The 27,275-nt window shown below is 52.9% G+C and overlaps 1 protein-coding gene across 9 annotated transcripts; it reads left to right on the top strand.

The window, feature by feature from the left end:
• On the top strand, positions 1 to 26,609 carry PDE1B (phosphodiesterase 1B). Of its 9 annotated transcripts, XM_070788977.1 has the most exons (17): positions 10,848 to 11,787; positions 12,920 to 13,012; positions 13,801 to 13,844; positions 16,131 to 16,244; positions 17,375 to 17,557; positions 17,738 to 17,804; positions 18,136 to 18,252; positions 20,542 to 20,682; positions 21,097 to 21,197; positions 21,280 to 21,405; positions 21,522 to 21,623; positions 22,673 to 22,793; positions 23,095 to 23,176; positions 23,471 to 23,579; positions 23,960 to 24,090; positions 24,783 to 24,901; positions 25,332 to 26,609. In XM_070788977.1, exons 3-16 carry the CDS (start codon positions 13,801 to 13,803, stop codon positions 24,884 to 24,886), a joined length of 1,542 nt encoding a protein of 513 aa, XP_070645078.1. In that variant the 5' UTR covers positions 10,848 to 11,787; positions 12,920 to 13,012; the 3' UTR covers positions 24,887 to 24,901; positions 25,332 to 26,609. The 9 variants fall into 9 exon arrangements, 8 of the variants coding, with proteins under 8 accessions (XP_019815935.2, XP_070645082.1, XP_070645077.1 ...); XM_019960376.2 differs by lacking the exons at positions 10,848 to 11,787; positions 12,920 to 13,012; positions 13,801 to 13,844 and adding exons at positions 5 to 174; positions 262 to 384; XM_070788976.1 differs by lacking the exons at positions 12,920 to 13,012; positions 13,801 to 13,844 and having other exon boundaries at positions 10,844 to 10,955; positions 11,196 to 11,787.
• Positions 26,610 to 27,275: the final 666 nt, after the last annotated feature.

Raw genomic sequence — 27,275 nt, 5'->3', positions numbered from 1 at the left:
AGGAGAGAAGCGAGGAGGCGGCTCCGGCAGCGCGCGGCGGCGGCGCGGAGAGCTCGGACTGGGAGCCCAGAGCTCGGCTGGGCAGCGGGAGAGGAGGAGCCGCAGGAACTGCAGCTCTGCCAGCTTGGGCCGAGCTTTAGAGACCCCGGCCTGGCTGGTCCCTGCCAGCCGCAGGTGGGAAGGGGCTGGGCTGGGGGGCGCGGGTCTGCCAGCGGGGGGCTGAGCTGAACCGCGGTGCTGTCTCCTCCCTCGGTTCCGTAGACGGAGGCTGAGCATGGAGCTGTCCCCCCGCAGCCCTCCCGAGATGCTAGAGTCGGACTGCCCTTCACCCCTGGAGCTGAAGTCAGCCCCCAGCAAGAAGATGTGGATTAAGCTCCGGTCTCTGTGAGTCTCCGGGCCAGGGGGGATTGGGGGAAGGGATCTCAGGGAGCCTGAAAGGGGTGCGGGAGGTAGCTGAAGCCGGGCCGGTGGATTCACTGGGGCACACATGTTGGCAGGTGCGAGAACATAAGCTGCCCGGACACGCGTGGCCAGGCCACATGTGCAAGGCATGTGCACCGCAAGCCGGCCGCTTGGAGCGGGTTTAGGAGTTGCAGAGCTAACGAGGTGCCTGCTGACCCCCTGGGTGACACATGCGGCGCAGAGAGGCGGCACAATATTTGCGGTGTTGGCAGGGCTGCGGACGGGCAGCTTTCAGGAGGTGCCAGGCTGACTCACACGTATCTTATGTGCAGGGTTGGGTAGATGTGAGGCACATCACATGTGTGTACATGAGTGTCCCAGGGTCACAGAGAGGTCTGTAGAGTGACTGCACACAGATGCAGGTCCAGTGCATGGGGATACTTGTGCCAACCTGTGGGTCATACGTATCTCGGCTGGGATTGGTGGTTTCTGCCTCCTGCATCCTACAGAGGGTGGGGGTAGCGGAGGGGGTTGCCCCGTTCCTGAGCTGTTCATCTCTCTTGGGGCCTGGAAACACACTCTGCATACATATTAATGATGGGGACCCACCTAGGATCTAGAGAAGGGGGGAACCCTGTCCTGGGGGAGAGGGCGTGGAGCCCCAACCTGGGAGCTGGGATGGTGGTGAGGGGAGATTGGTTGACTGGGGCAAGGTAACTGTCAAAGCCTTTTTGTCACTGTAGGGTCTCCCAAGGATCTCCAAGCACACCAAGGCATCTTTTCTTATTTTTGCAGGAAGAGGGGATGTGGAGAGGAATAAATGGGAAAGGGAAAGATTCAGGTGTCCCATACTCCAGTTCTAGGGAAGGAGAGGAAGTTTTCTTCCTGCTTATCCGAGAAGAAGAGGATTGGTTCAAAGACAAGCCATGTACCATGTTTATCTGTCAGCTGCCACCCGATAATCTCTGCAGTCTGTTGATCCTTAACCAGAAAACAAAAGAAAGTGCTGCTCTCCCTGCTATGACTCCCCATGGCCCTAGAAGAGAGACTGCAGATGTTTGGTGAGGAAATACAGGGAACACAGCCTCAACACGCAGTTGCTCCCCAATATTCTCAATTGTGAGCACTGAAGCTTTTCATTTCTAGGTTCCGGCAGAGGGAGAGATGGGGATTGTATATGGATAGATGCTTATGATTGTGTTGTTTTAAAAATACTTCACCTGTGGCGATAAGATGATGCCTTTATGTTGGGCTGGTGGGTCTGATTTACATACCAGCTGCTTAGAAAGGCCTTAGGGAGAATGGAGGCACGTTGGGCAACAAGGCTTGAAATCCAAATGTGCTTCTCGGTCCCCTCCTTTGCTGCCTCTGGCCAGTGCAACTTGCGGGCTCCATGAATCCTTGGAATGAGGTTCTGGGATGAAGAAATGGAAAATCGGGTTGAATCAGTTTTTGTTGGGAGGAGCACCCGGGTGATTCTTGATAGAAAACCCTGCTCTGTTGATGGTAACTAAGCTGGCAAGAAAGGTAGGTAGGGAAGTGGTTGAAAGGCAAAGAAGGGACCTCAGGGTCTAGAAACAGGACAACCCAAGCATCCCAGGATGCCTTCCCACAGCATGAGTGGCTCATCATATCTTCCCCTTGCCTCTGTTCCAGATAAGGGGCCCTGCAAAAGAGGGGGGTCTACCCATTCACTCTCTCCCACACCTTTCTAACCACACAGCTTTTCTGGAAGCAGATTGCAGTTGCTTCCTTTAGGGTGAGAAGTGGCCTATGGCAAGAAAACAGGACCCTCAGAAGAAGGCACTGAAACCCAGGGGAGGAAGGGAGTGGAGGCAGCTGCCCCTACAGAGCCTGTTAGCTGAGACATCCTTGCAGGAGATCACGGTGGACAAGGATCACTAATCTTATTGATGAGATTGTTCTGGTTTTCACTCACTTCAGCAATCTGGTCCTTAAGAGCTCCAGCTACATGTCATAACTTATCCAGAGAAGTACCATCTCCTCAATATTAATTACCAAGGATAGATTCCCAGTCTCAAAGCAGAGGAAGATCTTGATACCAAGGTAGATCTGAAGTTGATAGCTTACTGGATTTGGCCCTGGATTTGAATCCTGGGGAGGCTTTGCCAGTCAGATGAAGAGAAAGCAAAGGATTGAGGATTTTTCTGGGTAGGAGAGGGAGACAGCTCTCAGGGTGAAGTGGTTTCTGAAGAGGTGAGCAAAGAGGGCATTTCCACCTTAAATAGAATAAAACTCCCACCCCCACCCCAATCACCACCTGTACCCAAAAAGGCCCAGGTGGGAAGGAGCTATTTAGTCTGGAAACAGGGAGATGGGCATGATTATCTCAGGACTAGATACTGAATGGGCTTCCCTGGTGTCTCAGACAGTAAAGAATTTGCCTGCAATGCAGGAGACTCCAGGTTCGATTCCTGGATTGGGAAGATCCCCTGGAGAAGGGAATGACAACTCACTCCAGTATTCTTGCCTGGAGAATCCCATGGATAGAGGAGCCTGGCAGACTGCTGTCCATGGGGTCACACAGAGTCAAATGAAGACAGATGGAATATTCTGCTGCTCAACATGTCCTATCTCCTCCATCCTAACTACCCTTTTAATTTCTAATCTGGGACATTGAGGGTCTCTTCAGGGAAACTGGGCCTGGTGTTTTTTCTTCTGGCTAAAAAAGCCCATATGAATATAATTGTGCAGGGCAATTTCTTCTTGGGAAGGGTATCCAGGAATTCTATTTTCCATACTAGCACTCTGCCAAAGATAAATTCAGAATCTGGAACATATTAGCTGTCGGATTTCACCTCTACCTAGGGGAAATTTTCCTAAGTAAGCAGACTCATAAGCTGAGGCATGGGAGACACTGAGCCAGGCACTTCAGGGATAATGGATGAACCAGGACAAATTTCGGCATCTCTAACATTAAGATGAAGGACTGGGCTAGTCTGCCCACTCTTCTCTGAGACCAGAGAGCCTTGAGGAATGTGGGGGACGGCCAGTAGAAATGGAAAGGTTTTTCGGTGTCTTTTGCAAAACAAGAAAAACTATGAGTGGAGATTGGTTTGCCATCCTTAGCTCATTCATTCCTTCAACAACTCTTAATCGAGTGCCTCCTGTGGGACAGATGATGTGCTGGGTGCTGGAGATATGGTGGTGGGCAAAATCGACCCAGTCCCTGATCCTATGGAGCCTGTCATATGGTTTAACTCCATCAAAGAGAGTGGAGAGTAGGGGAGGCCCCCTGCTCCTTGTTTTCTGACACCCACCCAAGTGGTAAAATCCAACCATTCTGGTTTCTGCTTCATCGCTTACTTTGGAGGGGGGTTATACACAGTACAAGCACATATATGAATTCTCTCTCTCTCTCCCAGGATAGTACAAGCCTCACTCTTCTCTTTGCTCCAGTTTCTTCTGAAATTTTACAGACAAGACTTCCCTCTTCCTTGGCATAGCATAAAACAATCCCTTTCTCTTTTCCTTTCTCCACGTGGTGCACGCTCAGGCTTCCATGGTTTAGACTCAATGTCCTAAGCTATGGTTCAAGGTCATTTCAGGGGAGCTGGAGCAAGGACACAGTTGGGGATTATTTTTGCCCATCTTTGTTACATCGGAATCTAGTGTGCTACCCAGAACATAACAGGCCCTCAATAATTGCTCTTAAACAAAAGAATGAACAAATGAATGAATATACCTGTATATGTCACAGAGCCCAGTTCCGTCTCTGATTCTGTGGTGCGTGTGTTCCTGTGTGCAGTGGGGGAGGGGAGTAGGCATGGGAATTGGAGAAAAGGAGAGGTTGTTTTTGTTATTGTTTTTAGAGGGTGATGCTCAAAAGTGCTGGGGTTTGAGAACCTCCGAACAGAGCCTGGAACTGAAGGAGTTACAGAAACAATCTGGAAATGTGAACAAGATGTATCAGAATGAAACTGTGAATGCCTGACATGTATACGCATGTATCTGGTGTATCTAGGTAAAGGCTGATGTGTGTGACAAGGACAGTTGGTGACGTCAGAGCTCCATAATGATGTTTCTTTGTTTGTATGTTTAGAAACAGTATGTCTGATAATAAATATGCACTTACCTGAATACCTGAAATTGTCCTATGTATCAATGAGATGATGTATTTGTGTATGTGAGTGTGTCTAGGTAATGGGATGATATATATGTGTGATCTGTGTATGTGTTTGTGACAACTCAGATTTTTGGACAATCCTGGGGAGAGCAAATGCACAGGAGAAAGAAGCCGAAGGAAAGGACTGAATGCCTCATTGATGTCTTCTACCTTTTGTCCTCATTTTGTGTCTGCCCCACGGAATAAGCTTCTATGGCTCTTTTTGTGCTGCTGTCCTTTCTCTGCACATGGCTGTGGAGCTGCCATGAAGACTGCGGGATAAACTGTGGCTTCTTGGGCCTCTGGAGAAGAAGGAGCATCATTTCTCTGAGGCCTTGGTGGGAATGGTTTTTAGTTCCTTCCTCCCTGGACTGCCTTTTCCTCCTTTACTTCCAACCCTGGCAAAGGGAATCCCTCCTCCCTGGGTTTTATATCCCCTCTCCCATCAGAGGTTTCTATTTTCCCCGTCAACTTTGTCTTGAATGAGGCATCTCTTGATGGTTGAGTGTGGAAAATTCCTGCAGTAAGCTGAGGGGGATGTGCAGAGAGAGGGGGAATTCAAATTCCGACCAGTGGAAGAACTTCACAAACCTCTGGTCACAATAGGTGGCTTCAGGGGAGAGACCAGGGAGGCAGGGTGATGGCAGTGGAGGAGCAGAGGGAATATTGGGAGACTTGAGTTCCTGCTCCCCCTCTGCCAAAGGCTAGCTGCATGATCTTGAAGTCACATAGTCTCTCTGTGTCCCTATTCTTTATTTGGTATCATCCATATGAAAGTGGTTTTTAAATGATAAACTCTGATGCTCTTTCAGCCTGGGAGAGCTTGCTGGGTGAAGAGGCAGCAGAGTAGTAATAAATGGGCAGTCACTGGCTTGGATGATGAGAAAAATCAAGATTCAAGAGGCAGGAATATGAATGATATAGTAGGTTTGAGTCCTGCTGTCTGGGGCCTGATTTGGAAGAGTCTCGGTGATGAGTGGTTGGAGGAGGTGAGGCAGGTGACTGAGCTTAGAGAATAGGAGGCTGGGTGGGCTAGGAGGAGGGCTGTCCCACAAAAGGTGTGGTCCTCTAAGGTCAAAAGAAAAGATGACAGACTTACTCTCTATCATCTTTTTTTCAATTGGGCAAACTAGAAGTGGACGGAACAATTGCCCTTGTAAGATGTAGTGGGTGCAGGGCGCCTAGGGACTGCTGTTGGTGAGTTCCAAAAGCATTGGGGAAATTCCCTTCTGGCATTTATCCTAAGTCTCTAGGCCTGGGGTGATATGATCAGCTATGACACATTCTATTTTAAATAATCTGTGGAGTCCTTTAGAACCCAAATACCACTCTGGTTGCCCTGGAGGCTGGTTAAAAAGACGGTGGAGATCCCGCATTTGAGGTTGCACTTAGCACTTTTGCCAGGAGGAGGGTGCCATAGGTTGGGGATGAAGCTGGGACTGGAAGGCCAGGTGAGAGACCCAGGGGGAGGGAAGCGTGGATGTCTCTAGACCCCTTCCACTTGCCCCCTGTGCAGGGAGCTCCTGAATGCAAGCCAGGGGTTGTTTCACATCTTCCCCTCTTTTTTTTCAAACACCCCCATCAGACTGGGATGGAGGAGCTAGGAAACTTGAGAGAGATCTTTCCTCTTATTTGTGTCTTTAAAGGGATCATCAAGGACTTGTTTTCCGCTTTTCTGCTCCCTCTGTTTCCCTCTTTAATTTTTCCTGCATCTTTTCCTCTGCCCTTTCCCTCCTTTGTTTACATCTCTCTCTGGCTTCTCTTTCTCTGCTGGGCACTATGGTGCTCTCCTCTCGAGTCCCTCTTCCTCTCTCTCCCTATTCCCTTTGGCTTACCCTTTGGCCTTCAGTGCTCCTAGTCCCCACTCACCCTGGCCAGGAGTCTGGAAACATCCCTGCCCACCCCGGGGGTGGGGCTTCTCCAGGCCCAGGTGTCCTTGTGATGGTTCAGGGCAAGGTTGCTGCAGGCACATTTGAGGCCACCTTAGGAGTCCAGCCTCAACTCCTGTATTCTACAAGGCCTTTCTTTTGTCTTCTCAGTGACCTCATCCTCCCAGCTCCTCTAGGGAGAAAGCCTTTGGGTCTCAGGGGACTGATTTTCACAGGTACAGAAGTTGAGTAGCTATTTTCCAGCTGTCCCCAGGACAGCAGCACAGAAAGGGGGACAGAACCAGGGCAGCAGGTGGGCTGCAGGCGAGACCACTGGGAGACTGGAAGTTGTTAGATAATGAGATTATCCCCTAAGGGAGGAAGACTTAATGGTCCAAGAGAACTGGGAGAGAATCCTGGGAACAGTGAGTGAGGCCAAGAGGAGACTTCAGGGGGAAGAAGGGCTACTCAGAAGGGAAAAGTAGAAAAGTGAGTTGTGACCCGCCCACTGCAGGGAGGTCCCTAGTGCCAGAGCCCTCGCCCCTCTGTCCCCCATGTCCCCAGTCCTACAGTGGCTCCTCTCCCCGCAGCATCTTCTACTACATCTTCTCCCTGTCTGGGAAGAAAAGAGCATGTTAGGATATAACTTCAGCATCCCAGACCTGGCAGAAGTCCACCGGGGGAGCTGGGATGGGGTTTTGGTGGCTAAGCAGGTGTGGTGGGGAAAAGGACATATTCAGGGAGAGGCCTGGGCGCTCAGGGCTGGGAGGAAAGCTGGAAAGCAGGTGCTCAGGTGGTACCATGTTGGATTCAGCCAAGTCCCCAGGTCAGTTGAGTCCACAGCTGCAAGGAGAAGTCAGACTTGCAAATAATCACAGTGGCTGCAGTGGGATGATTAGGCGGCCAGCTGGTGTTGGCACCGTTTAGGCTGAGCAGGGAGCTTGCCTTCCAGGGGGGCTTAATGATGCTCTGGCAGGCAGGACCTGGGGGCCAGAGAAGCTTCTTTCCTTCCTATTCCTTGGCTTCTCTGCTTCCCTGTTTATCAGCTCTTGCACATCTAACTTGGCACCATCCTCCTAGTTCTCGCCTCTGTGCCCACCTTGTTTGGAAACTTCTTGGGTTGAGCATGCACGCATGCTGACAGTGTTGCCAGGCTCCCTAAACCCCAGCCTCTTGTCTACAAGCAGTAGCTTTAGCAACCCCAGTCTGAGAGAACTATAATAAATCAAATTGCACCAGACTCATCCCAAACACTTCTTTGTCCTGACTGTTCTCTTCCTTTCTACTCTTTGAAATGCCAAGAAAATATGCTGTTCTTTTCACTGAAGCAAGATGGACTGAAGATAGACATGCAAGAGAACTTCCCAGAAAGTTCATGGAGGTTAGAATGTAACCTCCCTATAATAAAGAAGAAAGCCACACTCTTCCTTTAAAGCATCAGTTTTGGGCTAAGTTGGGTGAAGCAGTGAGCCAGTCAAAAAAGATAAACTCCTACTCAGGCACCCTATTTTCCTAGTGTCTCCAACCCAGGCACTGAATCTGAGAACCATAATGTGTTACAGAGAGGGAAACTGATGCCCAGAAATAGTTGGTAAAGTGGGGGCAGGGCTGGGACCAGACTCAAATCCTGCTGATCCAGAATCTAGAGCTACTCCCATAGCAGTGGCAGTCAGTCCCTTGCCAAGCTTCCAACTCACTCTCCCATCTCAGGCCACCTTCAACATCTGTTAGGTTCCCCAGAAGCAGGGCATCTGCTGGGAACATCTGTTGGGATGTGGTTCGGAGGGCTGGTGGGGTGGTCTGTGTGGAGGTGGCTAATGAGCAGAATTAAATCGTGCAGGGAGGGAGAGGAGGTGTGGACAAGTGAACCAGAGCCAGAGTTCTGAGCTGGGTTCAAAGTTCAGAGTTCTGAGTCTTCCCCTCACCTTCCTGCCCACCCTCCTCTTTCCTCCGTCTTTCAGGGGCTGAAGCAGGAGGGAGAGGTGACTCATCTGTGTGCTGGGCAGGGAGCTGGGATGTCTGGGTTCTTGTTATTCTGGGCTAAGGCTCTAGCTACTTAGATTACCCACTTCCTCACTGATCTGAGCTGCGCTGGGCTGTTGCTAGGAACACCTGTTAGAAACGGTTCTAGGCAGGAGGCAGAGGGGGAGTTGCCTGCACATACACACACACACACACACACACACACACGTGTGTGTGTGTGTGTGTGTGTGTGTGTGTGTGAGTTGACTCCCTTCCCTGTTCCTCAGTGTTTTCCAGACATTCTTCTGCAGCACTTTTCAAATCTCCTTTCCTGCCCCTTTCTCCTGCCCCTCCCCCATCTCGCTCCACTTGCTGGGTTTCTTTCCTTCCCCCACTACCCACCCGCCTTCCCAGGTGCTGCCCATCCGCTCTCCACCCTCCTTCCGTCCAGCTCCTCTGTCCAGTGCCTAGAGAGCTCGCACCACTGCTGCCGTGTCCACCTGAGGATTGCTGCCTCCAAGGATGGCACTCTAGCTCTGTCACTAGGGGGGTTATTTTTATCTCTGGAGCCACCTCCGCCACTGTGCCCAGCCAGCTGCCCGAACCAGGGCTGCCTGTATAGCAATGTGAAACCAGGGGAGTGAGGGGAGTGGCAGTGCTTGGGAAAGGTGGGGGTCTGGCTCTTCCCGGTTTCTGGAGCTCTGTGCTCTGCAAGTCCCCAGTTTCTGCTTCCCTGGTCTCTGTGGAATAAGGAGCCAGGGAGGAGCCCCTGACATCTGGAATGGTGGTGGTGGGGATACAGGCTTTTCTATTTCAGGGGCCCTGGGTAAAGGGTGGGCACAGGGGGCTTTGTTCATGGAGCACTTGTAATGAACCTTTGCTGAATTAACAAAAACAAAAACTAAATGGTAATCTTTCACATATACACATCACTTTATAGTTCCCCAAATGCTCTTGTATGATCTCCTGTGAGAAGTGCATGAAGCTTGAACTTACCCATTTTACAGACAAGGAAAATGGAGCCCAGGGTGTCTTGTTCAAGGTCATACATAGTGCTAAAAGGCAGGCAAAATCTCCTGATCTTAATTAATATCCTCTTTCTATTGGATTTAGATGATTTCCTTGATTTTTTTTTTCAGTTTCTGAGATTTTTAAGCCTTTAGATCAGCCAGTTAATCCATTCCTCAACAGCCCTCCAGCCACTACCCCTTACACCCCTCTTTTCTGAGCAGGGGCAGAGTCACCTATGCTTTGCTCATTCCTTATCCCAACTCCTATTCTTCAGGGCAGGTGAGGAAGGGTGGGGATGGACCAAGGAGGGAGGCATGATAGTTGAACTGCTTGCTATTTTAAAACTACATTTAATGGCTAGAGGAAAATTCACTCTGGGGTCATCACATCTATGCTCTTGCTCTCAGTCTCTTTAACTCAGACAGAAGTAGAGTGTAGCATGTGTGTAGATGAGTGGGTGAGTGGGTATGTGTGAAATTTTTCTCCCCAGGAAGGGATGGTGGTTGATCAATGTCCTTTCTAATTAGGAAGAGTTAATAACAGGCTGGTGAGATGAGCGTGGTGGGATGCACGCTGGGATGATGCAGCATGTAAGTACTTGGGGTGATGTGGTAAGCCGTTATTTCTCCAACTAGTTTTGGTTCTACTGGGCAAGGGAGCAGAGGGATGGACAAGATATCCTCTCTGGAGCTTTTCTAGTCTAAGAAATCCCTACCTTCCAGTAGGAGGGTTGGGGTTAGTGCCGACTTGGCTTGGGGGCTGGGCCTGGAGTCAGGTGAGGAGGGGGCACTGCCCTGAGTTGGTGTTTGCTGCTGTACCATCTGCCCCCACTCCCACCCCGTCTCTATCTCTCCAAAAGAGCTTTTCTACAGAGCAGGCGGGATGACTTGTCCCGCATCCCGAGGGGAGTGCCAGGTCTCTGACTCCAGGGCTAGTCCTTTCTCTCTAAAAACACTTGCTTCATGGCTACCAAGAGTCCACACAACCTTGTAGACATTTAACCTTCGTCCCTCTTTGCTGCTGAAGCCAACTTCCACTCGTCCCAGTAATTTCCCAAACTTCATTTGGTTATAATCCTTCAAGGCTATAGCACAGTGACAAAGTAGTTTAGTTTCTCCCTGCTTTTGGTGGGTAGGGGTGCGGTGGGCGATGAAGCAAGACTTCCCATCATAAAATCCTGGCTCTTAGCCCGTTTCTTTTCTCTTTCTTCTGTCATACTCATCCCCTCTAGTCGCTTTTCCTCATCCCTACATCAACCCTAGACCTCGATGAAGTAGATCGTAGTTACGCGGAACCCTCTTCACCCGCTGCGCTAGGCTTCACCCGGGCTCTCCTTAGCCCCGCCCATCCCCTCCGCTGACCAATCGCAGCCCCCATGCGCTTGTGTTGGTGACGTCACCCCTTAGCCAATCGGGAGGCGGGCTGGGGCTGTTTGCGCACATCCATTCCGCACCGCAGAGCCAGGGTTCTTCCCTTCCTAACCTGAGCGGGACCAAAGCCTGGAAGAGAGAGAGGGGGCCTTGGTCCCGCAGGCTCTTCGTGGGTTGTCCCGTCACTTCGCCCTCTGGGCTGGAAAGACCTCTCCAGTCAGTTTACGGTTATTTCCCAGTCCCCGTTTGACAGATGAGAAAACTGGGGCTGGGAGTATTCAACTCGCCTAGCCTCTCGGTTTCGATGAGCAACTCCTGACTTTCAGTCACTGCTTGGGTGGGGGCTTTCCTCCTTGTTGAGCGGGTCTCTGGGTAAGGATACCCGGATCCCTAGCTTCAGCAAGCCCCTTTTCTGCAGTTTCTAGTTCTCTTCCTGTCTTGCTTCCGTCCTTGCAGGTGGGTTAAAGCTCATTTTGAAGAGTGGCCCCGGAAAAAAGACCCTGAGAGGGAGCCAAATCTGCCTTCGCCTAGCTGGGACGCTCTGGAGGGCTCCTTCCACTCCACTGCAGACTTCCTCTTCAGGACAAAGTCAGGATGGCTCCCTGTCCCTGTCCCTGTCCCCTTAAGCCTCCTGCTAACCCTTTCCTTCCCCCGAAAGAGGAGCCCCACCTCCTCAGAGCAAGGGGCTGGCTTATGCTATTTCTGTCCTTTCTGGGATTCTTCTGAGAACAGATTCTTGTTTTTAGTCTGATTCAGATGTGAAACTTTTCCCGCGGCCTCTCACCCAGTTGTGGGCTGGGTCTCTGCCTCATCACTCCTTCCAGCTAGGCTCCTCCTGTTCCCCTCCCCTAAATTCTCTCTGTTCAGTCAGTCGGTCACTTTTGCTGAGACCTAGAGAAGGAAGTCAGGGGCCTAAAAGGGAGCCACTCCCCTCAGGGGCCCAGGGGCCTGGGGGGCAGCATTTTGATACTCTGAAGTAGAGAACTTTGATTCCCATGGCCAGCCCTGTTCCTGTGCAGAGGAGTCACCTCCAGGGTCCTATCCTCAGGTAGGCTCCAGGGAGGAAGGGAGAGGGGAGGAAGAGGACCAGAGGACAGGCTGCTGTGGGTCTACTACTTGTAGTTTGGTGGAAGAGCAGGATCAAGACTTGACAGTCCCATATGGGGGTATGTGTGTGTGTGTGTGACTAAGCAGTGGCAGGTGACTTAGCAGTATTTTCCCTCTTTCGCTCCCTCTTGAACCCCAGCATTCTTAAGACCTCACATTCCTCCAATATCTCCTCATCTGGTCTTAAAAATCCAAAAGGGAGATAGGATTCTTCTTTCAATTCCTGGTCCCTTAGCTTGAGGCTACTCTGTCCTAAGCTCTCTACTTATGGTGATCTTTCAGGGAGTGTGTGTGCTGGAAGTAGCGGGAAGGGGCTTTGGAAATCACCAGATCATCTGATGGGGGCTGGGGAGCTGCACTTGTCTGGGGCATTGGGATTATTACTGCCCAGAAGCTACCTTTTCCAGCTGGCTACTTAGAGCTGGGAGAGACTGAGGCCTTCAGGGGTCAGGACCTGAGACTTTCCCATGGTGTGGGGAAGGTCAAGGAGAAAGAAGTGGAGATGGTGAACCAGCGCTAGGAGTGGAGTGGGAGGACTCTTGGGAGGAAGCTTCCAGTTTTCCTTAGGTCTGGATGAGGACTGGACAGGGGTGAGCATCCTACCCATCCAAGCAGACGAATGGCGAGGTCCCCTTAAGCGAGGTGGGTCTGGGGAGATCCTAATTCTAAAGGGCGTCGGAATCCGAGAGGCCCCCCACCAGGCCAGGAAGTGTCGTGGGGAAAGTTATGTAACTCCAAGAGGGGGAAGTTTAGCACCTGAATCCTTCCAGCTGCCCGAGTCCAGGCTCCCTCCTTAGACACCCCGCTTGTCAAATTTATTCTTTAATCTTTCTTTCCGTCCCTCCCCTCTCCTTCTGGTATCTGGATCATGTTGGGTTCAGATTTCAACAGGAGCTGTAAAAGAACTTCTGGACAAGATCGAGAGGTGGAGGCGGGAGGAACTTGGGGGGAGGGGTGTGTTGAAAGCCAGCTACAACCACGCTCTTCTCCCTAGGCTGAGATCTCAATTGTGAGCACTGGCAGATAGCCCCCCACCTGATTAATCTGCCCCCTTTCCCTTTTATTTTGTTCAGTGAACATTTGAGCACATGCTGTGTGCTCTGAGCACAGCTGCCAGGACAGACAAGAAGTCATCGTGAGTGCGATCGAGACACCCCCAGTTTCCTGTGAGTCTGATGGTGTCCACAGACAACATCACCCCATGAAGGACACATGACTGACACTGAAGGAGCTATGATGCAGTGGGGTCCAGCCTCACTTTTGGTGTTTGGGGCACAGTTAGGCTCCAGTAGAATGAGTTTTAGGCTGGCCAACCTGATTGAGATGGACAAGCTGTGTGACAAGTCATATAACCACCCCCATAAGGTGATTGTGGTATGTAATTATAAAGGAGAGATCATGGTCATTATCATCCTCTCATTTCTTCTGCTAGGGGGCTTCCTAATTACCAGCCTCCATTCAAATTAGGCTCACCGTTCTTCACCTGGACTTGGGATCAAGAAGACAGGTGCTTGCTGGATTCGAAGGGAGTGAGGTGTGAGCTGGGTAGGGCAGGCATGATGCTGGTCAGTTAATTTTAATACAAATCATGTTTATAGAGCCTCATTGTATATGCCAGGCCTTTTGCATGCATTATTTCATTTAATTCTCTTATTAACAGCTCTTCCCAGGTGGCTTCCCTGATGGCTCTGTGGTAAAGAATCTACCTGCCAAGGCAGGAGATGCGAGTTCCATCCTTGGATTGGGAAGTTCCCCTGGAGAAGGAAATAGTAACCCACTCCAGGATTCTTGCCTGGAAAACCCCATGGACAGAGGATCTTGGCAGGCTGAGGTCCATGGGGTTACAAAAGAATCAGACATGACTGAGTGACTGAACAGCAGCTCTTCACGGGTGGTTTAGTGCTGCCCACGTGACCAACGCAGGTAGTTTATTATAATCCTCATTATTTTACAGATGAAGGAATTGAAGGTTGAAAATAAAGATTCTCAAACTTTAGGGTGAGTTAGAATTATCTGGGATGTTTGTTAAAAACACAGGTCCTTGGACCCAAACCTTAGAAAATCTGGTTAAGTAGGTGTGTGGGGAGACCCAGAAAAATTTTTTTCACCAGTATCCCAGGTGATTCTGATGTCAGTGGTCCATAGGCCACACTTTGGTAGACACTGATGAAGAAGTAGTGACTTGCCCAGGGCTCATATCCAGGAAGTGAAAAGTTTGAATGTGGGATTTCTACCTCCCAGAGCTGTGCTGGGATCCTGCGTTTCCGTACTGGAAATAAGGTTGCACAGCCTTCCCACCCCCCCACCCCCCCACCCTCTAGGCCCATTGTGAGGATAAAAGGAGATAACGTAGGAGAAAGCACTTTTTAAAATGTAGAGCTGGCAGCATTGTTAAGAGATTATGCGAATACATGCAAATGAGCACCCGTGGGCTTGGCTGTTCACTTCTGGAGCTTGTGCTAGGATGTGTGTTTCCCAGGGTGGCTCAAGAAAGAAGGCAGAACTTTGGAGGTGGGCATTGACCCCTAGTGGGCAGAGTTTTCCGTTGTAAAAAGGGCTGATTGAAGTGGAAGATTAGGGCTGGGATTGGAGCAGGGGCCTTTCCTTCTTCCTGGGTTGTGTCCCCAGACTCGAGGGTCCCTGGCCATGGGGACTGAGCGGGAGAGGGCAGCCCCAGCTTGTGGCTGGGCCCTAGAGACAGGGGTACCTCTTGGCTGTGTGATCCCCGGTCGGCTCTCAGTCGCTACTTTCCAGCTCATTGGCTGGAAAGCCTTTATGTTGTCAGCCTCTACGCCTCCTCCCTAGTGAAGCCTGAGCTGGGGCTGGGCTGTACGGAACCAGGGCTCTTCCTCATGGAGCTGCCTGCTCTTTTCACATGGAGGAGGCGCAGCTGGGAGGCTGGGAGTGCAGTTTGAGGATAGCCCACTGAGGAGGCTGCAGCCTCACCCTCCAGCTTCTTTCCCTGCCATTTTCCCTCTTTCCCTTCTGCCTCATCTGCAATTCAGACCTGTCTTTGGCCAGGACTGCTGGTCCCTGGGGTGAGAGTTGGCCGGTGATGCTTCCTGGGGCTGGCTATTTTGGGCGCCCCATTCCAAAGCTGCTGAGACCCCAGGATTCTAGAGCTGCTTCTGTTCAGGAATGCCATTGTTCTCCCTCCCCCAGCATCCCTGGGAATCGATGCTAATTTCAGCCTCTGGTCCCTGACTCATACTCTTCTCCCTGACTCATAGGGTGACCTTGGGTTTCTGAAGCCCCTCTCAGTGGGGAATTGTGCTGGCCACTGTTTCACCTCACCTTGCTTTTAGGTGGGGTGGGGCAGAGCTGCGAGAAGGAGCCAGAGGGGAATGTTTCATCGCTTTCTTTAAAATCACCACCTAAAATCAGAGAGCTTTGTGTACCTATGACTGCCTGGGCTGGTCTCAGGCAGTCATAAAGCAGACTTTTAAGAAACCACCCAGTTAATCCCCCAGAATTTGTGAGTGCAAAATATGAGGGATGGTCCCTTCAGGCAAAGCATCCAGTGAGACCCCTGACCCCACCCTCACCACTTTGGCTCTGGGGGAAGCTGCCTCACGGCAGAGATAGGGGAGGGGTACAGTCACCCTTTGCCAGAGGCTCTCTCTGGAGTGACACCAGGGAGGCAGGGGTTAATCTTGCGCTTTGTCCCGGTTGATGGATTCTGGAATCATAATCCATTAGCTCTGCCTGAATGGAGTGAGGCCCGGCGAAAGCATTCAGATTGGTCTTTGTTCTGTGTCTTCCCCATCCCTGCCAGGGACAGAGGGGCTGTGGACATGTACCCCCTCCCTGCCCAAACCAAGAGACATAATGAAAGAATGCTGGGGGCCCTTTTGATGGCTGTTGTTCCCAAAGTCCTCTATCAGAGGGAAATAGGCAGTTTCATCTCTTGGTTATTCAGACTTTGAAACAGATCATCCTCAAAACATCACCCCAGGGGCTTGTACCTGCCTAATTCTGCTGGGCCCCAGGCAATCTAAACGAGAGTTCTCAGGAAACACTGACTAAAGGGGAAGTGTTGAGAGGTCAGAGGTGGGCGGGGACTGTGGAAGAGCCTGGGGTTTAACTTTGGGGGGGTAGATAAACTTAGTGCAGGCGGTGGCAATGGCCTGTGATGAAAAACACTAGCTGCTGTTATTCTGTTAGAAAGATTAATGCGCTATAGAAGGCTGTGGCTGTTTCTGGAACACGCATCCTATTAGGTATCCTGTTCTCTTGACAAGGTAGCGGCGCCTAAGCAGGTTCTCTGTACCCGCACCCTCACAGGCTGCGCTACATGGTGAAGCAGTTGGAGAACGGGGAGGTAAACATTGAGGAGCTGAAGAAAAACCTGGAGTACACAGCTTCTCTGCTGGAGGCCGTCTATATAGATGAGACTCGGTGAGAGTGGTGACGCGGAGCGGCGGGGAGAAAACCCACACACAGAAGAGAAAGATGCCAGCCAGACACAGTGATCCAGGGACGGGGAGTCAGACAGAAAGCTGGGGATAGACACGCGTGACAGGGCCAGAGGAGGGAGGCGGGGAGTGAGGACAGATAGATCTATAGGTAGAATTATCAGCAGAGATAAGGAGGGAGAGGAACAGACTTGCAGAGAGAGACAAACACAGATTATCAGGAGGAGAAGACCTTTCCAGAGCTGGCAGGGACCTTAAAGCTCATCGCATCCTCACCTTCTTCCCAGGGCAGAGGCCTTCCAGACCTGGTCTGCCCAGGTCACACGTGGCTAGTGGGGCTTCAAATGTAGCAAGTGTGAGCTGAGATGTACATGTATATGTAGAAAAACATGCTGGATTTCAAAGACTTGGAAAAAAGAATGTAAAATGTCTTATTAATATATTTTATATTGATTGCATGTTGAAATGATAGTACTTTGAGCATATTAGGTTAAAGGAAAGTTATCATTTAAGGAGATTTTACCTTTTGAATATGGCTGCTAGAAAACTTGAGCTTCCCAGGTGGCGCTAGTGGTGAAGAACCCGCCTGTCAATGCAGAAGACATAGCAGACCTGGGTTCAACCCCTGGCTTGGGAAGATCTCTTGGAGAAGGGCATGGCAACCCACTCCAGTATTCTTGCCTGGAGAATCCCATGGACAGAGAGCCTGGCGGGCTACAGTCCATGGGGTTGCAAAGAGTCAGACGTGACTAAAGCAACTTAGCACGCACACAAGCACTAGAAAACTTAGTTATATATGGCTTGCATTTTATTTCTGCTGGACGGTGTTGCTGGTCTGGAGCATCCTCGACAGGTGATATCCATGCCACTGGCTGCTTGAATGCTTCCAGAACTGGGGTGTTCACTCTCACATAGTGACCTGTTTCATCACTGGCAACATCAGATACAGAAACAGAAGTAAAAAGGCTTAGCAAAAGAAAGTCAAGGGAGGGTCAGCGAAGGGAGAGGCTGGTGTGAGAGTTTCCGGGGTGTGGGGTGTGGCTGGGCCCAGGGTCTCCAGGCTGTGGAAGCGCCTGCAGCCTTTCCTCTGTGACTCCCACTCTGGGGCCTCAGGCAAATCCTGGACACGGAAGATGAGCTGCAGGAGCTGCGGTCTGATGCGGTGCCTTCAGAGGTGCGGGACTGGCTGGCCTCCACCTTCACCCAGCAGACCCGGGCCAAAGGCCGCCGAGCGGAAGAGAAGCCCAAGTTCCGGAGCATCGTGCATGCGGTGCAGGCTGGCATCTTTGTGGAGCGGTGAGGCTCCCCACGTCCTGCCTCCCTCGGCCCCTGGCGGTGGCCCTCTTTCCCAGGGGTGTCTTCCAGGACTCCACTGTATCACCAGCCCATGTGCCCCTGGCCCAACCGCCCAGCCCCGCCTGATCAGACCCCATGATCAGACCTCACTCAGGGGCTCCTTTCCTTCTTCTCCCTCAGGATGTTCCGGAGAACGTACACCTCTGTGGGCCCCACCTACTCCACTGCCGTCCTCAACTGTCTCAAGGTGATCCCAGGGAGAAGGTTAGGGGGTGGGGGATGGAATAGCCATCAGGACTTTCAGACTCCTCTGGGGTGATTTTTACTTCCTTTTTTAATTGTCATTTCCTTGGTTCTCAAAACAACTTTGACCTACTTAAGAGGCAAAGTCCTGACTTCTTGTCTCTCCCATACTGAATGATATCCAGGAAGAAAGAGGCCTGTTTACTACTTATTTTCCTGCTTCCCATGTGTCTGTAATCATTGGGAAGTCCTCCTTGAAGTCTAACTGCAGCCCTTGCTGCTGCTGGGATGTCCGTCTTGGGAGTCTCCCTGCTTAGTTCCTTGTTTCTCCATAGAACGTGGACCTTTGGTGCTTTGATGTCTTTTCCTTGAACCGGGCAGCAGATGACCACGCCCTGAGGACCATCGTTTTTGAGCTGCTGACTCGGCACAACCTCATCAGCCGCTTTAAGGTCGGGCAGCCTCCTCCCTCTGCCTCTGGGCAGGGTTCCCCACTTCCACCACCCTGCTCCCACAGGCACATTCTACGGGCTCTCTGGCTCGGTCTCACTGTCGGGGAAGTCACCCTGTGCCCACCGCAGTCTGGCCTTTCCTCCGCTTGCTGCAGTCCCAGCCTCTGGCTTCAGGTACTGCTTTCCAGGGGAAGGTTCTAGCCTGTGGCTGTCCAGCCCAGGGTTCTTTCCTCTTCTCCTTTGCTCTGTCCCCTAACTTGTCCTTTCCAGCCTGGCTGCAATTCAGCCCCCTGTTTCAGCCCTTCTGCCCGTGGACACTGGAGGCCTGGGGTCCAGAGGCTGTCAGCTGGTGCTCTGCAGGACTAATGTCTCTCCATTTGTTTTTTTTTTTTTGGTGGTGGTGGGGGGGGGGGCCTCTCCTCCCCTCCCCCTCCGGCTCTGTCCAAGGAATTTTATGGAAAGGATCAGCTCTTGGCAAGGCTAGGTAGGGCTGGAGAATTGCTCTTCAGCTTGGCTGGCCTGGAAGAATATGGGATTAAAATCTTCTTCAGATCCTGTGCCAGGAGAGAGCGTCTTTGGGGAACAGGGGCTGGAAAAAAATCACTTCCTTGTGGAGAAACCACAGTTGGAGGATGAGGGGGATATTAGGTCTGCACTTGGGTGGAGTGACAGTAGACGTTAGATCGGAGAAGAAAGCGTGTGTTCTGAGAGGGATGCATGGTGTGTGCTCAGTTGCTCAGTCGCTCAGTTGTGTCTGACTTTGCCACCCCATGGACTGTAGCCCACCATGCTCCTCCATCCATGGAAATTTTCAGGTAAGAATACTGGTGACATGGGTTGCCATGTCCCATGGAGGGGCTTGAGGGGTGGTCAAAGGAGTCCAGTAGGAAGGCCCTCCCAGAGGGCTCTGGAAAGTCCTCTGCCACCCTCTGCCTCCACCTCACTATAACAGAGTATTGGTGTGTGAGAGCCTTTCCTTGACCCTTGACTCCTCCTTTTACAACAACTCTCAAGAGAGTTCCCAGAAGTTTGGTAAGATGCTCTGAGATTCTCTTCAGGCCTCCCTAAGGCCTGTTCTGCCGTTTCATTTTCTTCTTTGCAATCCTGCCCTCTCCAGGACAGAGAATAGCAGGGTCTTCTTTTTCCTAAGATTTTTCTCAGCTCACATTTCTCCAAACTGGCTCTCAGACTTCCTCCAGACACCAAGGAAGGATGGTTCTGGGGGACCCCAAGAGTCACTACCTCAGGTTGGGTTTTGCCCACCCCCAAATTGCCTTGCCTTAAGGCAGTTAGAGAGAGGGGTCTTCATGCTCTAGAGTCCTTGCCCAGTAGAGACCCCAGTTGGAGCAGCTCTTTTAAGCTCCACATTCCCTTTCTGGGCACCCGGCCCCTCTCCTGCCCCTCCCCTTCCCTTCCCTTCCTCCAGGGACTCCATGGCAACGCAAAAGCAAGGGCAGTTGTCATGGAAACAGTCCTTTAAAATTCCCTGAATTTGGGGCACAGCCCTCCAGGGGTGGGGGCGGGGGATGTTAGGGTCTGACTGACTAGGGCACCTCCTCTGTGTCTCGCCACCGCTGCTCATCTCTACAGAGGGTTCCCCAAGCCCTGAACCCTGCTCTCCTCGCAGCCTCAGAGATCCAGGGGCAGGTGCAGACACCAGCCTTGCCCTCTGGGGGCCTTGGGCCTTTGAAGGAGGTGAACATGCCCCAGGGCATATGCAGAGACCTGGACAGCATTGAGCCTGATAGAGCTCTGGCTCCTGGTGCTTGTGTGTGTGTGTGTGTGTGTGTTTAGTGGACAGAGGGTGGGGGAAGGCTTCTCAGTGGTAGGGGTGATCTACCTTGGCTAGAGGGTCCTCTCCAGGTCTTCTTATTCTTTCCCCTGCTTCTGAGCCCCTCTCCATGGTATTGGTTTGGGGATGGGGTGGGGTGATTGGAAGGAAATTTTCTTTCCTCTTCTTAAAAATCTCCAGGGAAATAATAATAATTATAGCTACTCTTGGGAGAGCACTTGCTAAGTACCTTGTACTGTACTTATCTCATTAAATTCAAGGTAGGTGGTAGTATCTTCACCCTTCCATTAAGCATCAGAGGCACAGGGAGGCGCGTGGCTTGCCCAAGGTCACGCAGCCAGCGGGTGTGGAGCCAGGATGCGAGCCCGGTTCACTGCAGGGCCAGTGCTCCCCTAGCCCTGCCGTCTCTTCATGAAAGGGCCTCACTGACCTCTGTCCTCGGTGGCCTGCCATTTGCACATCCTCCACAAATCTCAGTTGCCCCTCTCCCACTGCAGATTCCCACTGTGTTTTTGATGACTTTCCTGGATGCCTTGGAGACAGGCTACGGAAAGTACAAGAACCCTTACCACAACCAGATCCACGCAGCTGACGTCACCCAGACGGTCCACTGCTTCTTGCTCCGCACAGGGATGGTGGTAGGTACCCTGGAGGTCACTCTTCTGGGATTCAGGGTCTTATGGCTGCAGACTCGGCGAGTCCAGCCTACAGTTGATACACTCATTTCGTTTTTCTCTCCTTGGGTCCTCTTCTTTGGCATCCCAAAGTCTTTACAGAGTTGGATTGGACTTATTCACTCTAGAGAATTCCTGGGTGGACCGTAACTTCCTGGGCAGCGCTGGGGCTGTGTGGCCAGATGCAGAGGGAATATTGTTAGTAGGGATGGAAGAGGGTCTTTGGCAGTTCTGGGAGCTGAGAAGCCTGACTGCATTTAGCCCAAGAGCTGGACATGAAGAATGGAAGGGCTGGGATGAGCGGTCCAGCCTGTGTGTGGAGGTCTTTGGGTAGTCGACAGGGCGTCAGCCCCCTCTCATTGTCTGTCTTTCTCCCAGCACTGCCTGTCGGAGATTGAGGTCCTGGCCATCATCTTTGCTGCAGCCATCCACGACTACGAGCACACTGGCACTACCAACAGCTTCCACATCCAGACCAAGTGAGGGGTGGGGATGCGGCAGGCGAGGGCGGGGGGCGGTGGCGGGACAGGGGGCTGGATGTGGTGACCTTGTGCTTTGCAGATCGGAATGCGCCATCCTGTACAACGACCGCTCAGTGCTGGAGAATCACCACATCAGCTCGGTTTTCCGAATGATGCAGGACGACGAGATGAACATCTTCATCAACCTCACCAAGGATGAGTTTGTGTGAGCAGAAGCCAGGCGTGGGCATCCCTGGAGACCCCGCACCCCAGCCCCCTCTTCCTGCTTCCTAGGCTTCCTGTCTAGCAGTGCTGATCACTCCTCGGGTTCTGTCCCTTCAGAGAGCTGCGGGCTCTGGTCATTGAGATGGTGTTGGCCACAGACATGTCCTGCCATTTCCAGCAAGTGAAGTCCATGAAGACAGCCTTGCAGCAGCTGGAGAGGTGACATCTGGTGGGGCGTGGCTGGGGAGAGGCCAGAGTGAGGGCTATGTGAATTGGAGGGCATCCACAGGGCAATGGGTGTGCCCAGTCCTTACTAGGATGTAGAAACTCTCCTGGCTCCAGGTATCTGAGGGTATCTGGTGTGTGTGATGGATGCGCACCTGGCTTTGGGTGTGTGGACAACTCAGGCACCTGGACTACTGCAGAGCGTTTGAGGTGGGGGTCTGAGACTGGTGTCCTCAGGGAAGCTTCAGGACAGGTATACTCTGGAATGTCATGGAAAATCATTCAGCCCTCTGGACTCGTTTCCCTATGTGTGAGAAGTGAAAATGATATGCCCCCCTCCACAATAGCTCACTGCCAGCCCCCACTCTAACAGGGCTACTGGGAGAGTTGTGTGAGGTTAAAAAAAAAAAACAACACAGAACAAATGTCCTAATTACATCTAATGTTGCTTAAAAGTGGGTGGGGAAAAAAAAAAGTGGGTGGGAGTATATAAATGTAAGAGAGAACAGACTGTGTTTGTGTGTGTCCTGAAGGTGTGTGTTAATGTACGGTGTCTGTGTGTGGGAGAGTGGGCAGGGTCGGAGCGTGTCATTGTTGGCGAATCATAATAATAATTATTATAATAATAATTATAGGTAATGTCTACTGAGCACTTATTAGGTGCCAGACACTATTCTAAATACCTATATGTTGTATGTCATTTAGTTCTCAGAACAACTCTCTGTGGCAGATCCTGTTTTGATTTCTGCTTAGGACTGGGGAAAATGAAATATGGAAATTTTAAGTAACTTGCTGTACATCACACAGTCAGTGTGTGAAACATACAGTGGGGATTTGATTCCGGGCCCTTTGATTCTGAGAGCTTGGGCTGTTTCCTATACATATGTAAGTGTGTGTGTGCACGCGTGTGTGTATGTGTATCTTGTCTCAGAGGGTATTTGACGTTAGATCTGAGAGACAGAGTGTGATGGGAAGTTAGGAATGGTCCAGGCTTCCTTTTCCTAAACAATCAGTCTCCCGTCCCTTGCCACCTGCCCCGACAGGATTGACAAGTCCAAGGCCCTCTCTCTGCTGCTTCATGCTGCTGACATCAGCCACCCCACCAAGCAGTGGTCGGTTCACAGCCGCTGGACCAAGGCCCTCATGGAGGAATTCTTCCGCCAGGTAGGGGGCATCTTTGTCTGCCTTGCCCACGGGGCCTTCTCTCCTCCATGTTTTCCAAGTTCCCTGTTCCTCCTCCAGCTCCTTGTTTAGCTGTCTGCAGCTGCCAGCCTGATCCCAGACCCATGGGATAGAATGTCATCTCCGAAAAGCTTAACAGTCATTGCTGGCAGTGGCATTTGCATGCTGCTCATTTCCAGGTCAAAGGCACAGAGCTCCCTCTTCTCCCCCGGCAGCCCCTCTACCCGCAGCTGCACCCCAACCGGGTAGACTGAAATAAGTCCCCACCCTGTCTGCTCCCCAGGGTGACAAGGAGGCCGAGCTGGGCCTGCCCTTTTCTCCGCTCTGTGACCGCACTTCCACCCTCGTGGCGCAGTCCCAGATTGGTGAGTGTCCCTTCCTGCAGGGAGGAGAGGGTTGGGAAAGGTCAAGGATGCTGGCTGGGCTGGGTCGGGACGGCTCCCAGTCCCCATTCCCGTCAAGGCGAGCCGCTATGCTGGAGCGTGGAGGGCTGGGGTGGAGTTCTCTGGGGTCACACAGATATCATCACAAAGGTTGCCCCCACTGGGAACTCTTGAGCCCCAGGTGACTGTTCCGTGCAACTGGGGGCACCGGCGTGCCGGCCGAGTCCTCTGTGCAGCTCCCCAGGTCAGCTTCTCCCTGCATTATCTGTACTGCAGGTTTCATCGACTTCATTGTGGAGCCCACGTTCTCTGTGCTCACCGATGTGGCTGAGAAGAGTGTCCAGCCCACCGGGGACGACGACTCAAAGTCTAAAACCCAGCCCAGGTGAGTGAGGGTGGCTGGGGTGGCCAGAGGGCCCACAGAGAGAACCGACTGGTGGGGGAGGTGAGAAACAGCGACTCCTCTGTTGTGGGTCACACGTGGGGGTGAAAGGATGGGCGCAGAGGGTGTGGCCTGCACCCGCGCCCCCTCCACCATATTTTAATTTCTCCTATTAGCTGTCTTTATTGCCTTTCTGGCTAATGCTGTTTTCATTTTCCTTCTAGCGGAAGGGAAGGTATGGAGAGGGGTGGGGACTGGGGGGTACTCAGCAGAGGGAAAAGAGAAGGATGAGGCTTCCATCTCCTCTACTCTTGAGGGCTGGGAAGACCATCCTGGGGTGGGCGGGGTCTCACCTCCACAATGTGGGTGGGTCCTGCTTATAGCTTCCAGTGGCGCCAGCCTTCTCTGGATGTAGAAGTGGGAGACCCCAACCCTGACGTGGTCAGCTTCCGCTCCACCTGGACCAAATACATTCAGGAGAACAAGCAGAAATGGAAGGAACGGGCGGCGAGCGGTGGGTCCACTGGGAGGATAAGGCCTTGTTGGGAGGGCGGCTGATGGAGCAACTGTGCTGTGCTTAGTTGCTCAGTCCATCGACCCCATGGACTGTAACCCGGCAGGCTCCTCTGTCCATGAGGATTCTCCAGGCAGGAGTACTGGAGTGGGTTGCTATGCCCTCCTTCAGGGGATCTTCCCAACCCAGGGATCGAACCCAGGTCTCCCGCGTTGCAGGTGGATTCTTTACCACCTGAGCCACCCACCAGGGAAGCCTGAGCAGCAGTGGGTCCATTTTCCCGAAGCGCCTTGAGCAGCCCTTTGTCCGACGCCTTCCCCAAGTTGGGAAAAGGAATCAGGCACAGGCTGACCCACCTGGAATGTTCTAGAATGGGGGCTGGAGAGTAGATAGGGACAGCAGTATTCCACCGCCCAAGGGGCCCTGTGCACATGGCGGTCTGTTGGTACTGCCCTGAGGCTGTGGTAACCTGGTGGCCCTGGCTGAGGCATCTCTTCCTTAACGTGGGGCTGAGGGCTGTGCATTTTAGCAAGGCTGGGGAGCCTCTCCCCAGGTGGGCACAGGTTGAATGTAGCTCAGCTTGAAGGAAGGGGGGGTGTGTGAGTATCGCTTCCTTCTTTCCACATATTCCTTGGGTTTGGGGAAAACATACAGCTCAGTCTGGTCCCAGCTTCCTTCCCGCTCTCCTGCAGGCATCACCAACCAGATGTCCATTGACGAACTGTCCCCTTGTGAGGAAGAGGCCCCAGCCTCCCCTGCCGAAGACGAGCACAACCAGAACGGGAATCTGGACTAGCGGGGCCTGGCCCAGGTGAGCCTATGGCAGTGGGCGGGCAGGAGGGCGAGGCGGGCGTCCCACAGGCCTCTCAGAAGGGGCATCTCTGGGCTTCAGCAGAGGTGAGGTTCTCCCTCTCTCCTTCCAGGCGGTAACCTGGAGGAAGTGAACACAGAGGCCCGAGCTGGGACCTAAGTGGGATGCAGGGGGTGTCCTGCTTCTTGGTCCAGGCCCTCCAGGAAGAGAGGGGGCAGCTCCCCAGTTCAGGGTGGGGCTGAGCAGCTCTGAATGAGGGTCAGGAGAGGCACAGCCAGGCCCCAGGCTCTGGAGCTCAGCGGGGCGTGACTTCATTCGAGCACCCCCCGTGCCCTCGTGCAGGGCGCTGAGTGGGGGCAGGCCTGAAGAAGGTAAGGCAGGCTGGAGATGAAGGCAGAGATCAGAGCACTGAGGTCTTCTGTTCCCTTAGGTCCTCACTGAGTCCTGACTGTTCGATGTCATCAGCACCATCCATCGGGACTGGCTCCCCCATCTGCTCCGAGGGAGCATGGACGTCAAGGAACAGAAAACCCACCCGAAGGACGAATGCTAGAGATTGTGGGGTTGGGGGAAGGGCCCCTCCCCACCTGACACCCACTGGGGTGCACTTTACTCTCCTGGTGGCAAGACTGGGGAACTTCGGGCTCCCAATGGTCACTGTGTCCATCCCCCTGCCTCTGGACTCTCCCCATGGCCAGATGACTGGTTGGAGGGGAGCTTCCTGGAGGTTTCCCAGGGCTTGGGGGGAGGGTCAGAGATGCCAGCCCCCTGGGCCCTCCCCCATCCTTTTTGCCTCCAAGTTTCTAAGCAATACGTTTTGGGGGTTTCCTCAGCCCCCACCCCAGATCTTAGCTGGCAGGTCTGGGTCCCCCTTTTCCTCCCCTGGGAGGGGCTGGAACAGGATAGGAAGCTGGGGGTTTTCAGAGCTCTGCACAGGGCGGGGTGTGGGCTCCTTCAGGGCATGGCACCTTTCTAGGGCCTGGGAATGGGGGCATCCTCTGTACCCCAGACCTGCACTGCTTCACCCCCACCCCCGCCCAGACTCTGCAGTCTCCCCTCTCCCCCATTCTAGAATGGCGAATGGGGGAGGAGGAGCCAGAGCCACCAGGGGCTGAGGGGGGGCGGTCCTCAAGGACTTGGGACGGGTCTCAGCCCTGGGGCTTGTCACCTGTCCTGAACCTGTCGCCTCCTTCCCCTCCCCTGGGGCCGGGAGGCTCCCATCCGACCAATGTCTGTAAAGTGCTTTGAGGTCTCCCCAGCAGAGCACCTTCAGGATGCGTCCTAGAGCACAGGCAGGAGAGCTGGGATGGGTCAAGGGCGCATGGGGAGGGTGACAGAGAGGGTCCCTCCCCTCCCAGCCCTGGCCCAGGAGGCCCCTTCCTCGGACAAGTGGGGAGTGGCGGGTGGAAGGCAGCCGGCAGCCCAGCCAGGCCCCCGCCCCTTCCTCTCCTCAGGCTCCTCTGGCCCCGCTCTGTCCCAGAAAGGCCCAAGTCCAGTGACTGCCCTCCTCCTTCCTTGTAAATACCAGACATGCATTTGTACAGTGGGCCCTGTGCGTGTGAAGTATCCACGGTCTTTCAGACCTGCCACCTGCCACTCGTCCCTCCTACCCCACCCAGAGAGGGGTAGAGACGCATGTGACTGACCCCTGTCCTCGGTCTCTCGGAGCCCTGCTATAGCCAGAGATCAATAAAGAAGGGAGACCAGGCCTGGCTGCGTGTGTTGTTTGCCAGGTGAAAGTGCACTGGGCGTCTTCACGTGCAAAGTCTCTTCAAGCTGACAGAACCCTGGTGCTGTGTGTGCCCTGTTATATACGGAGGCCAGAGAGGTGAGGTTCTGCCTGAGGGTGCACAGCAGGGCTGGCAGAAGGGGACCTTTCTCTTCTGAAGTGCTTTTTATTCTCTCCAGCATACTACTTCTTCTAAAGAGGGGTGAATCTTGTCTGGCCCCCCAGTGTCAAGGACAAGGGGAGAGGTGACCTTTCCAGTTCCCAGCAAGGGCCTCTTCGTGAATGGCCCCCGTGGCCTCAATCTAGCTTGGCTAACAGGTTGGAATCTGGGTGGTGGTCTCCTCCCAGCTGCAGAGAGAACACATCCTGAAGCTTGGGAGTCACCAAGTCTCAGAGGGCAGGCAAGGAGGCATCGAAGCTACACACCCTCTCTTTCCCAAGGGCCAAGGGCCAGGGTGCAGTTCCTGGCTTTGTCCAGCAGAGGGCGCCCATAGCACCATCACAGCTGGCCGGGCCTTAGGGTTCCAAGGCCTCTCTTCTCCCAGCAAGTAAGGGTAGGGCTGGAGAAAAACACCTCCCTTCTCAAGGCTCCTGCCCAGCTTCTCTTTTTTCCTCCTTCCTGGAGGCAGTTGGGCAGAAGGGAGG

Source organism: Bos indicus, chromosome 5 (genome assembly GCF_029378745.1).
Source record: "Bos indicus isolate NIAB-ARS_2022 breed Sahiwal x Tharparkar chromosome 5, NIAB-ARS_B.indTharparkar_mat_pri_1.0, whole genome shotgun sequence".
Taxonomy (NCBI): domain Eukaryota; kingdom Metazoa; phylum Chordata; class Mammalia; order Artiodactyla; family Bovidae; genus Bos; species Bos indicus.
Note: the sequence above shows the minus strand (reverse complement) of the source record. Positions and strands in the feature narration are given on the sequence as shown.

Coding starts and splice junctions, on each gene's coding strand:
- PDE1B (XM_019960376.2), top strand. CDS start 275: ATGGAGCTGTCCCCCCGCAGCCCTCCCGAGATGCTAGAGTCGGACTGC. Junction 385..16,130: donor TGGATTAAGCTCCGGTCTCT/GTGAGTCTCCGG, acceptor GCACCCTCACAG/GCTGCGCTACATGGTGAAGC. Junction 17,805..18,135: donor CCGTCCTCAACTGTCTCAAG/GTGATCCCAGGG, acceptor GTTTCTCCATAG/AACGTGGACCTTTGGTGCTT.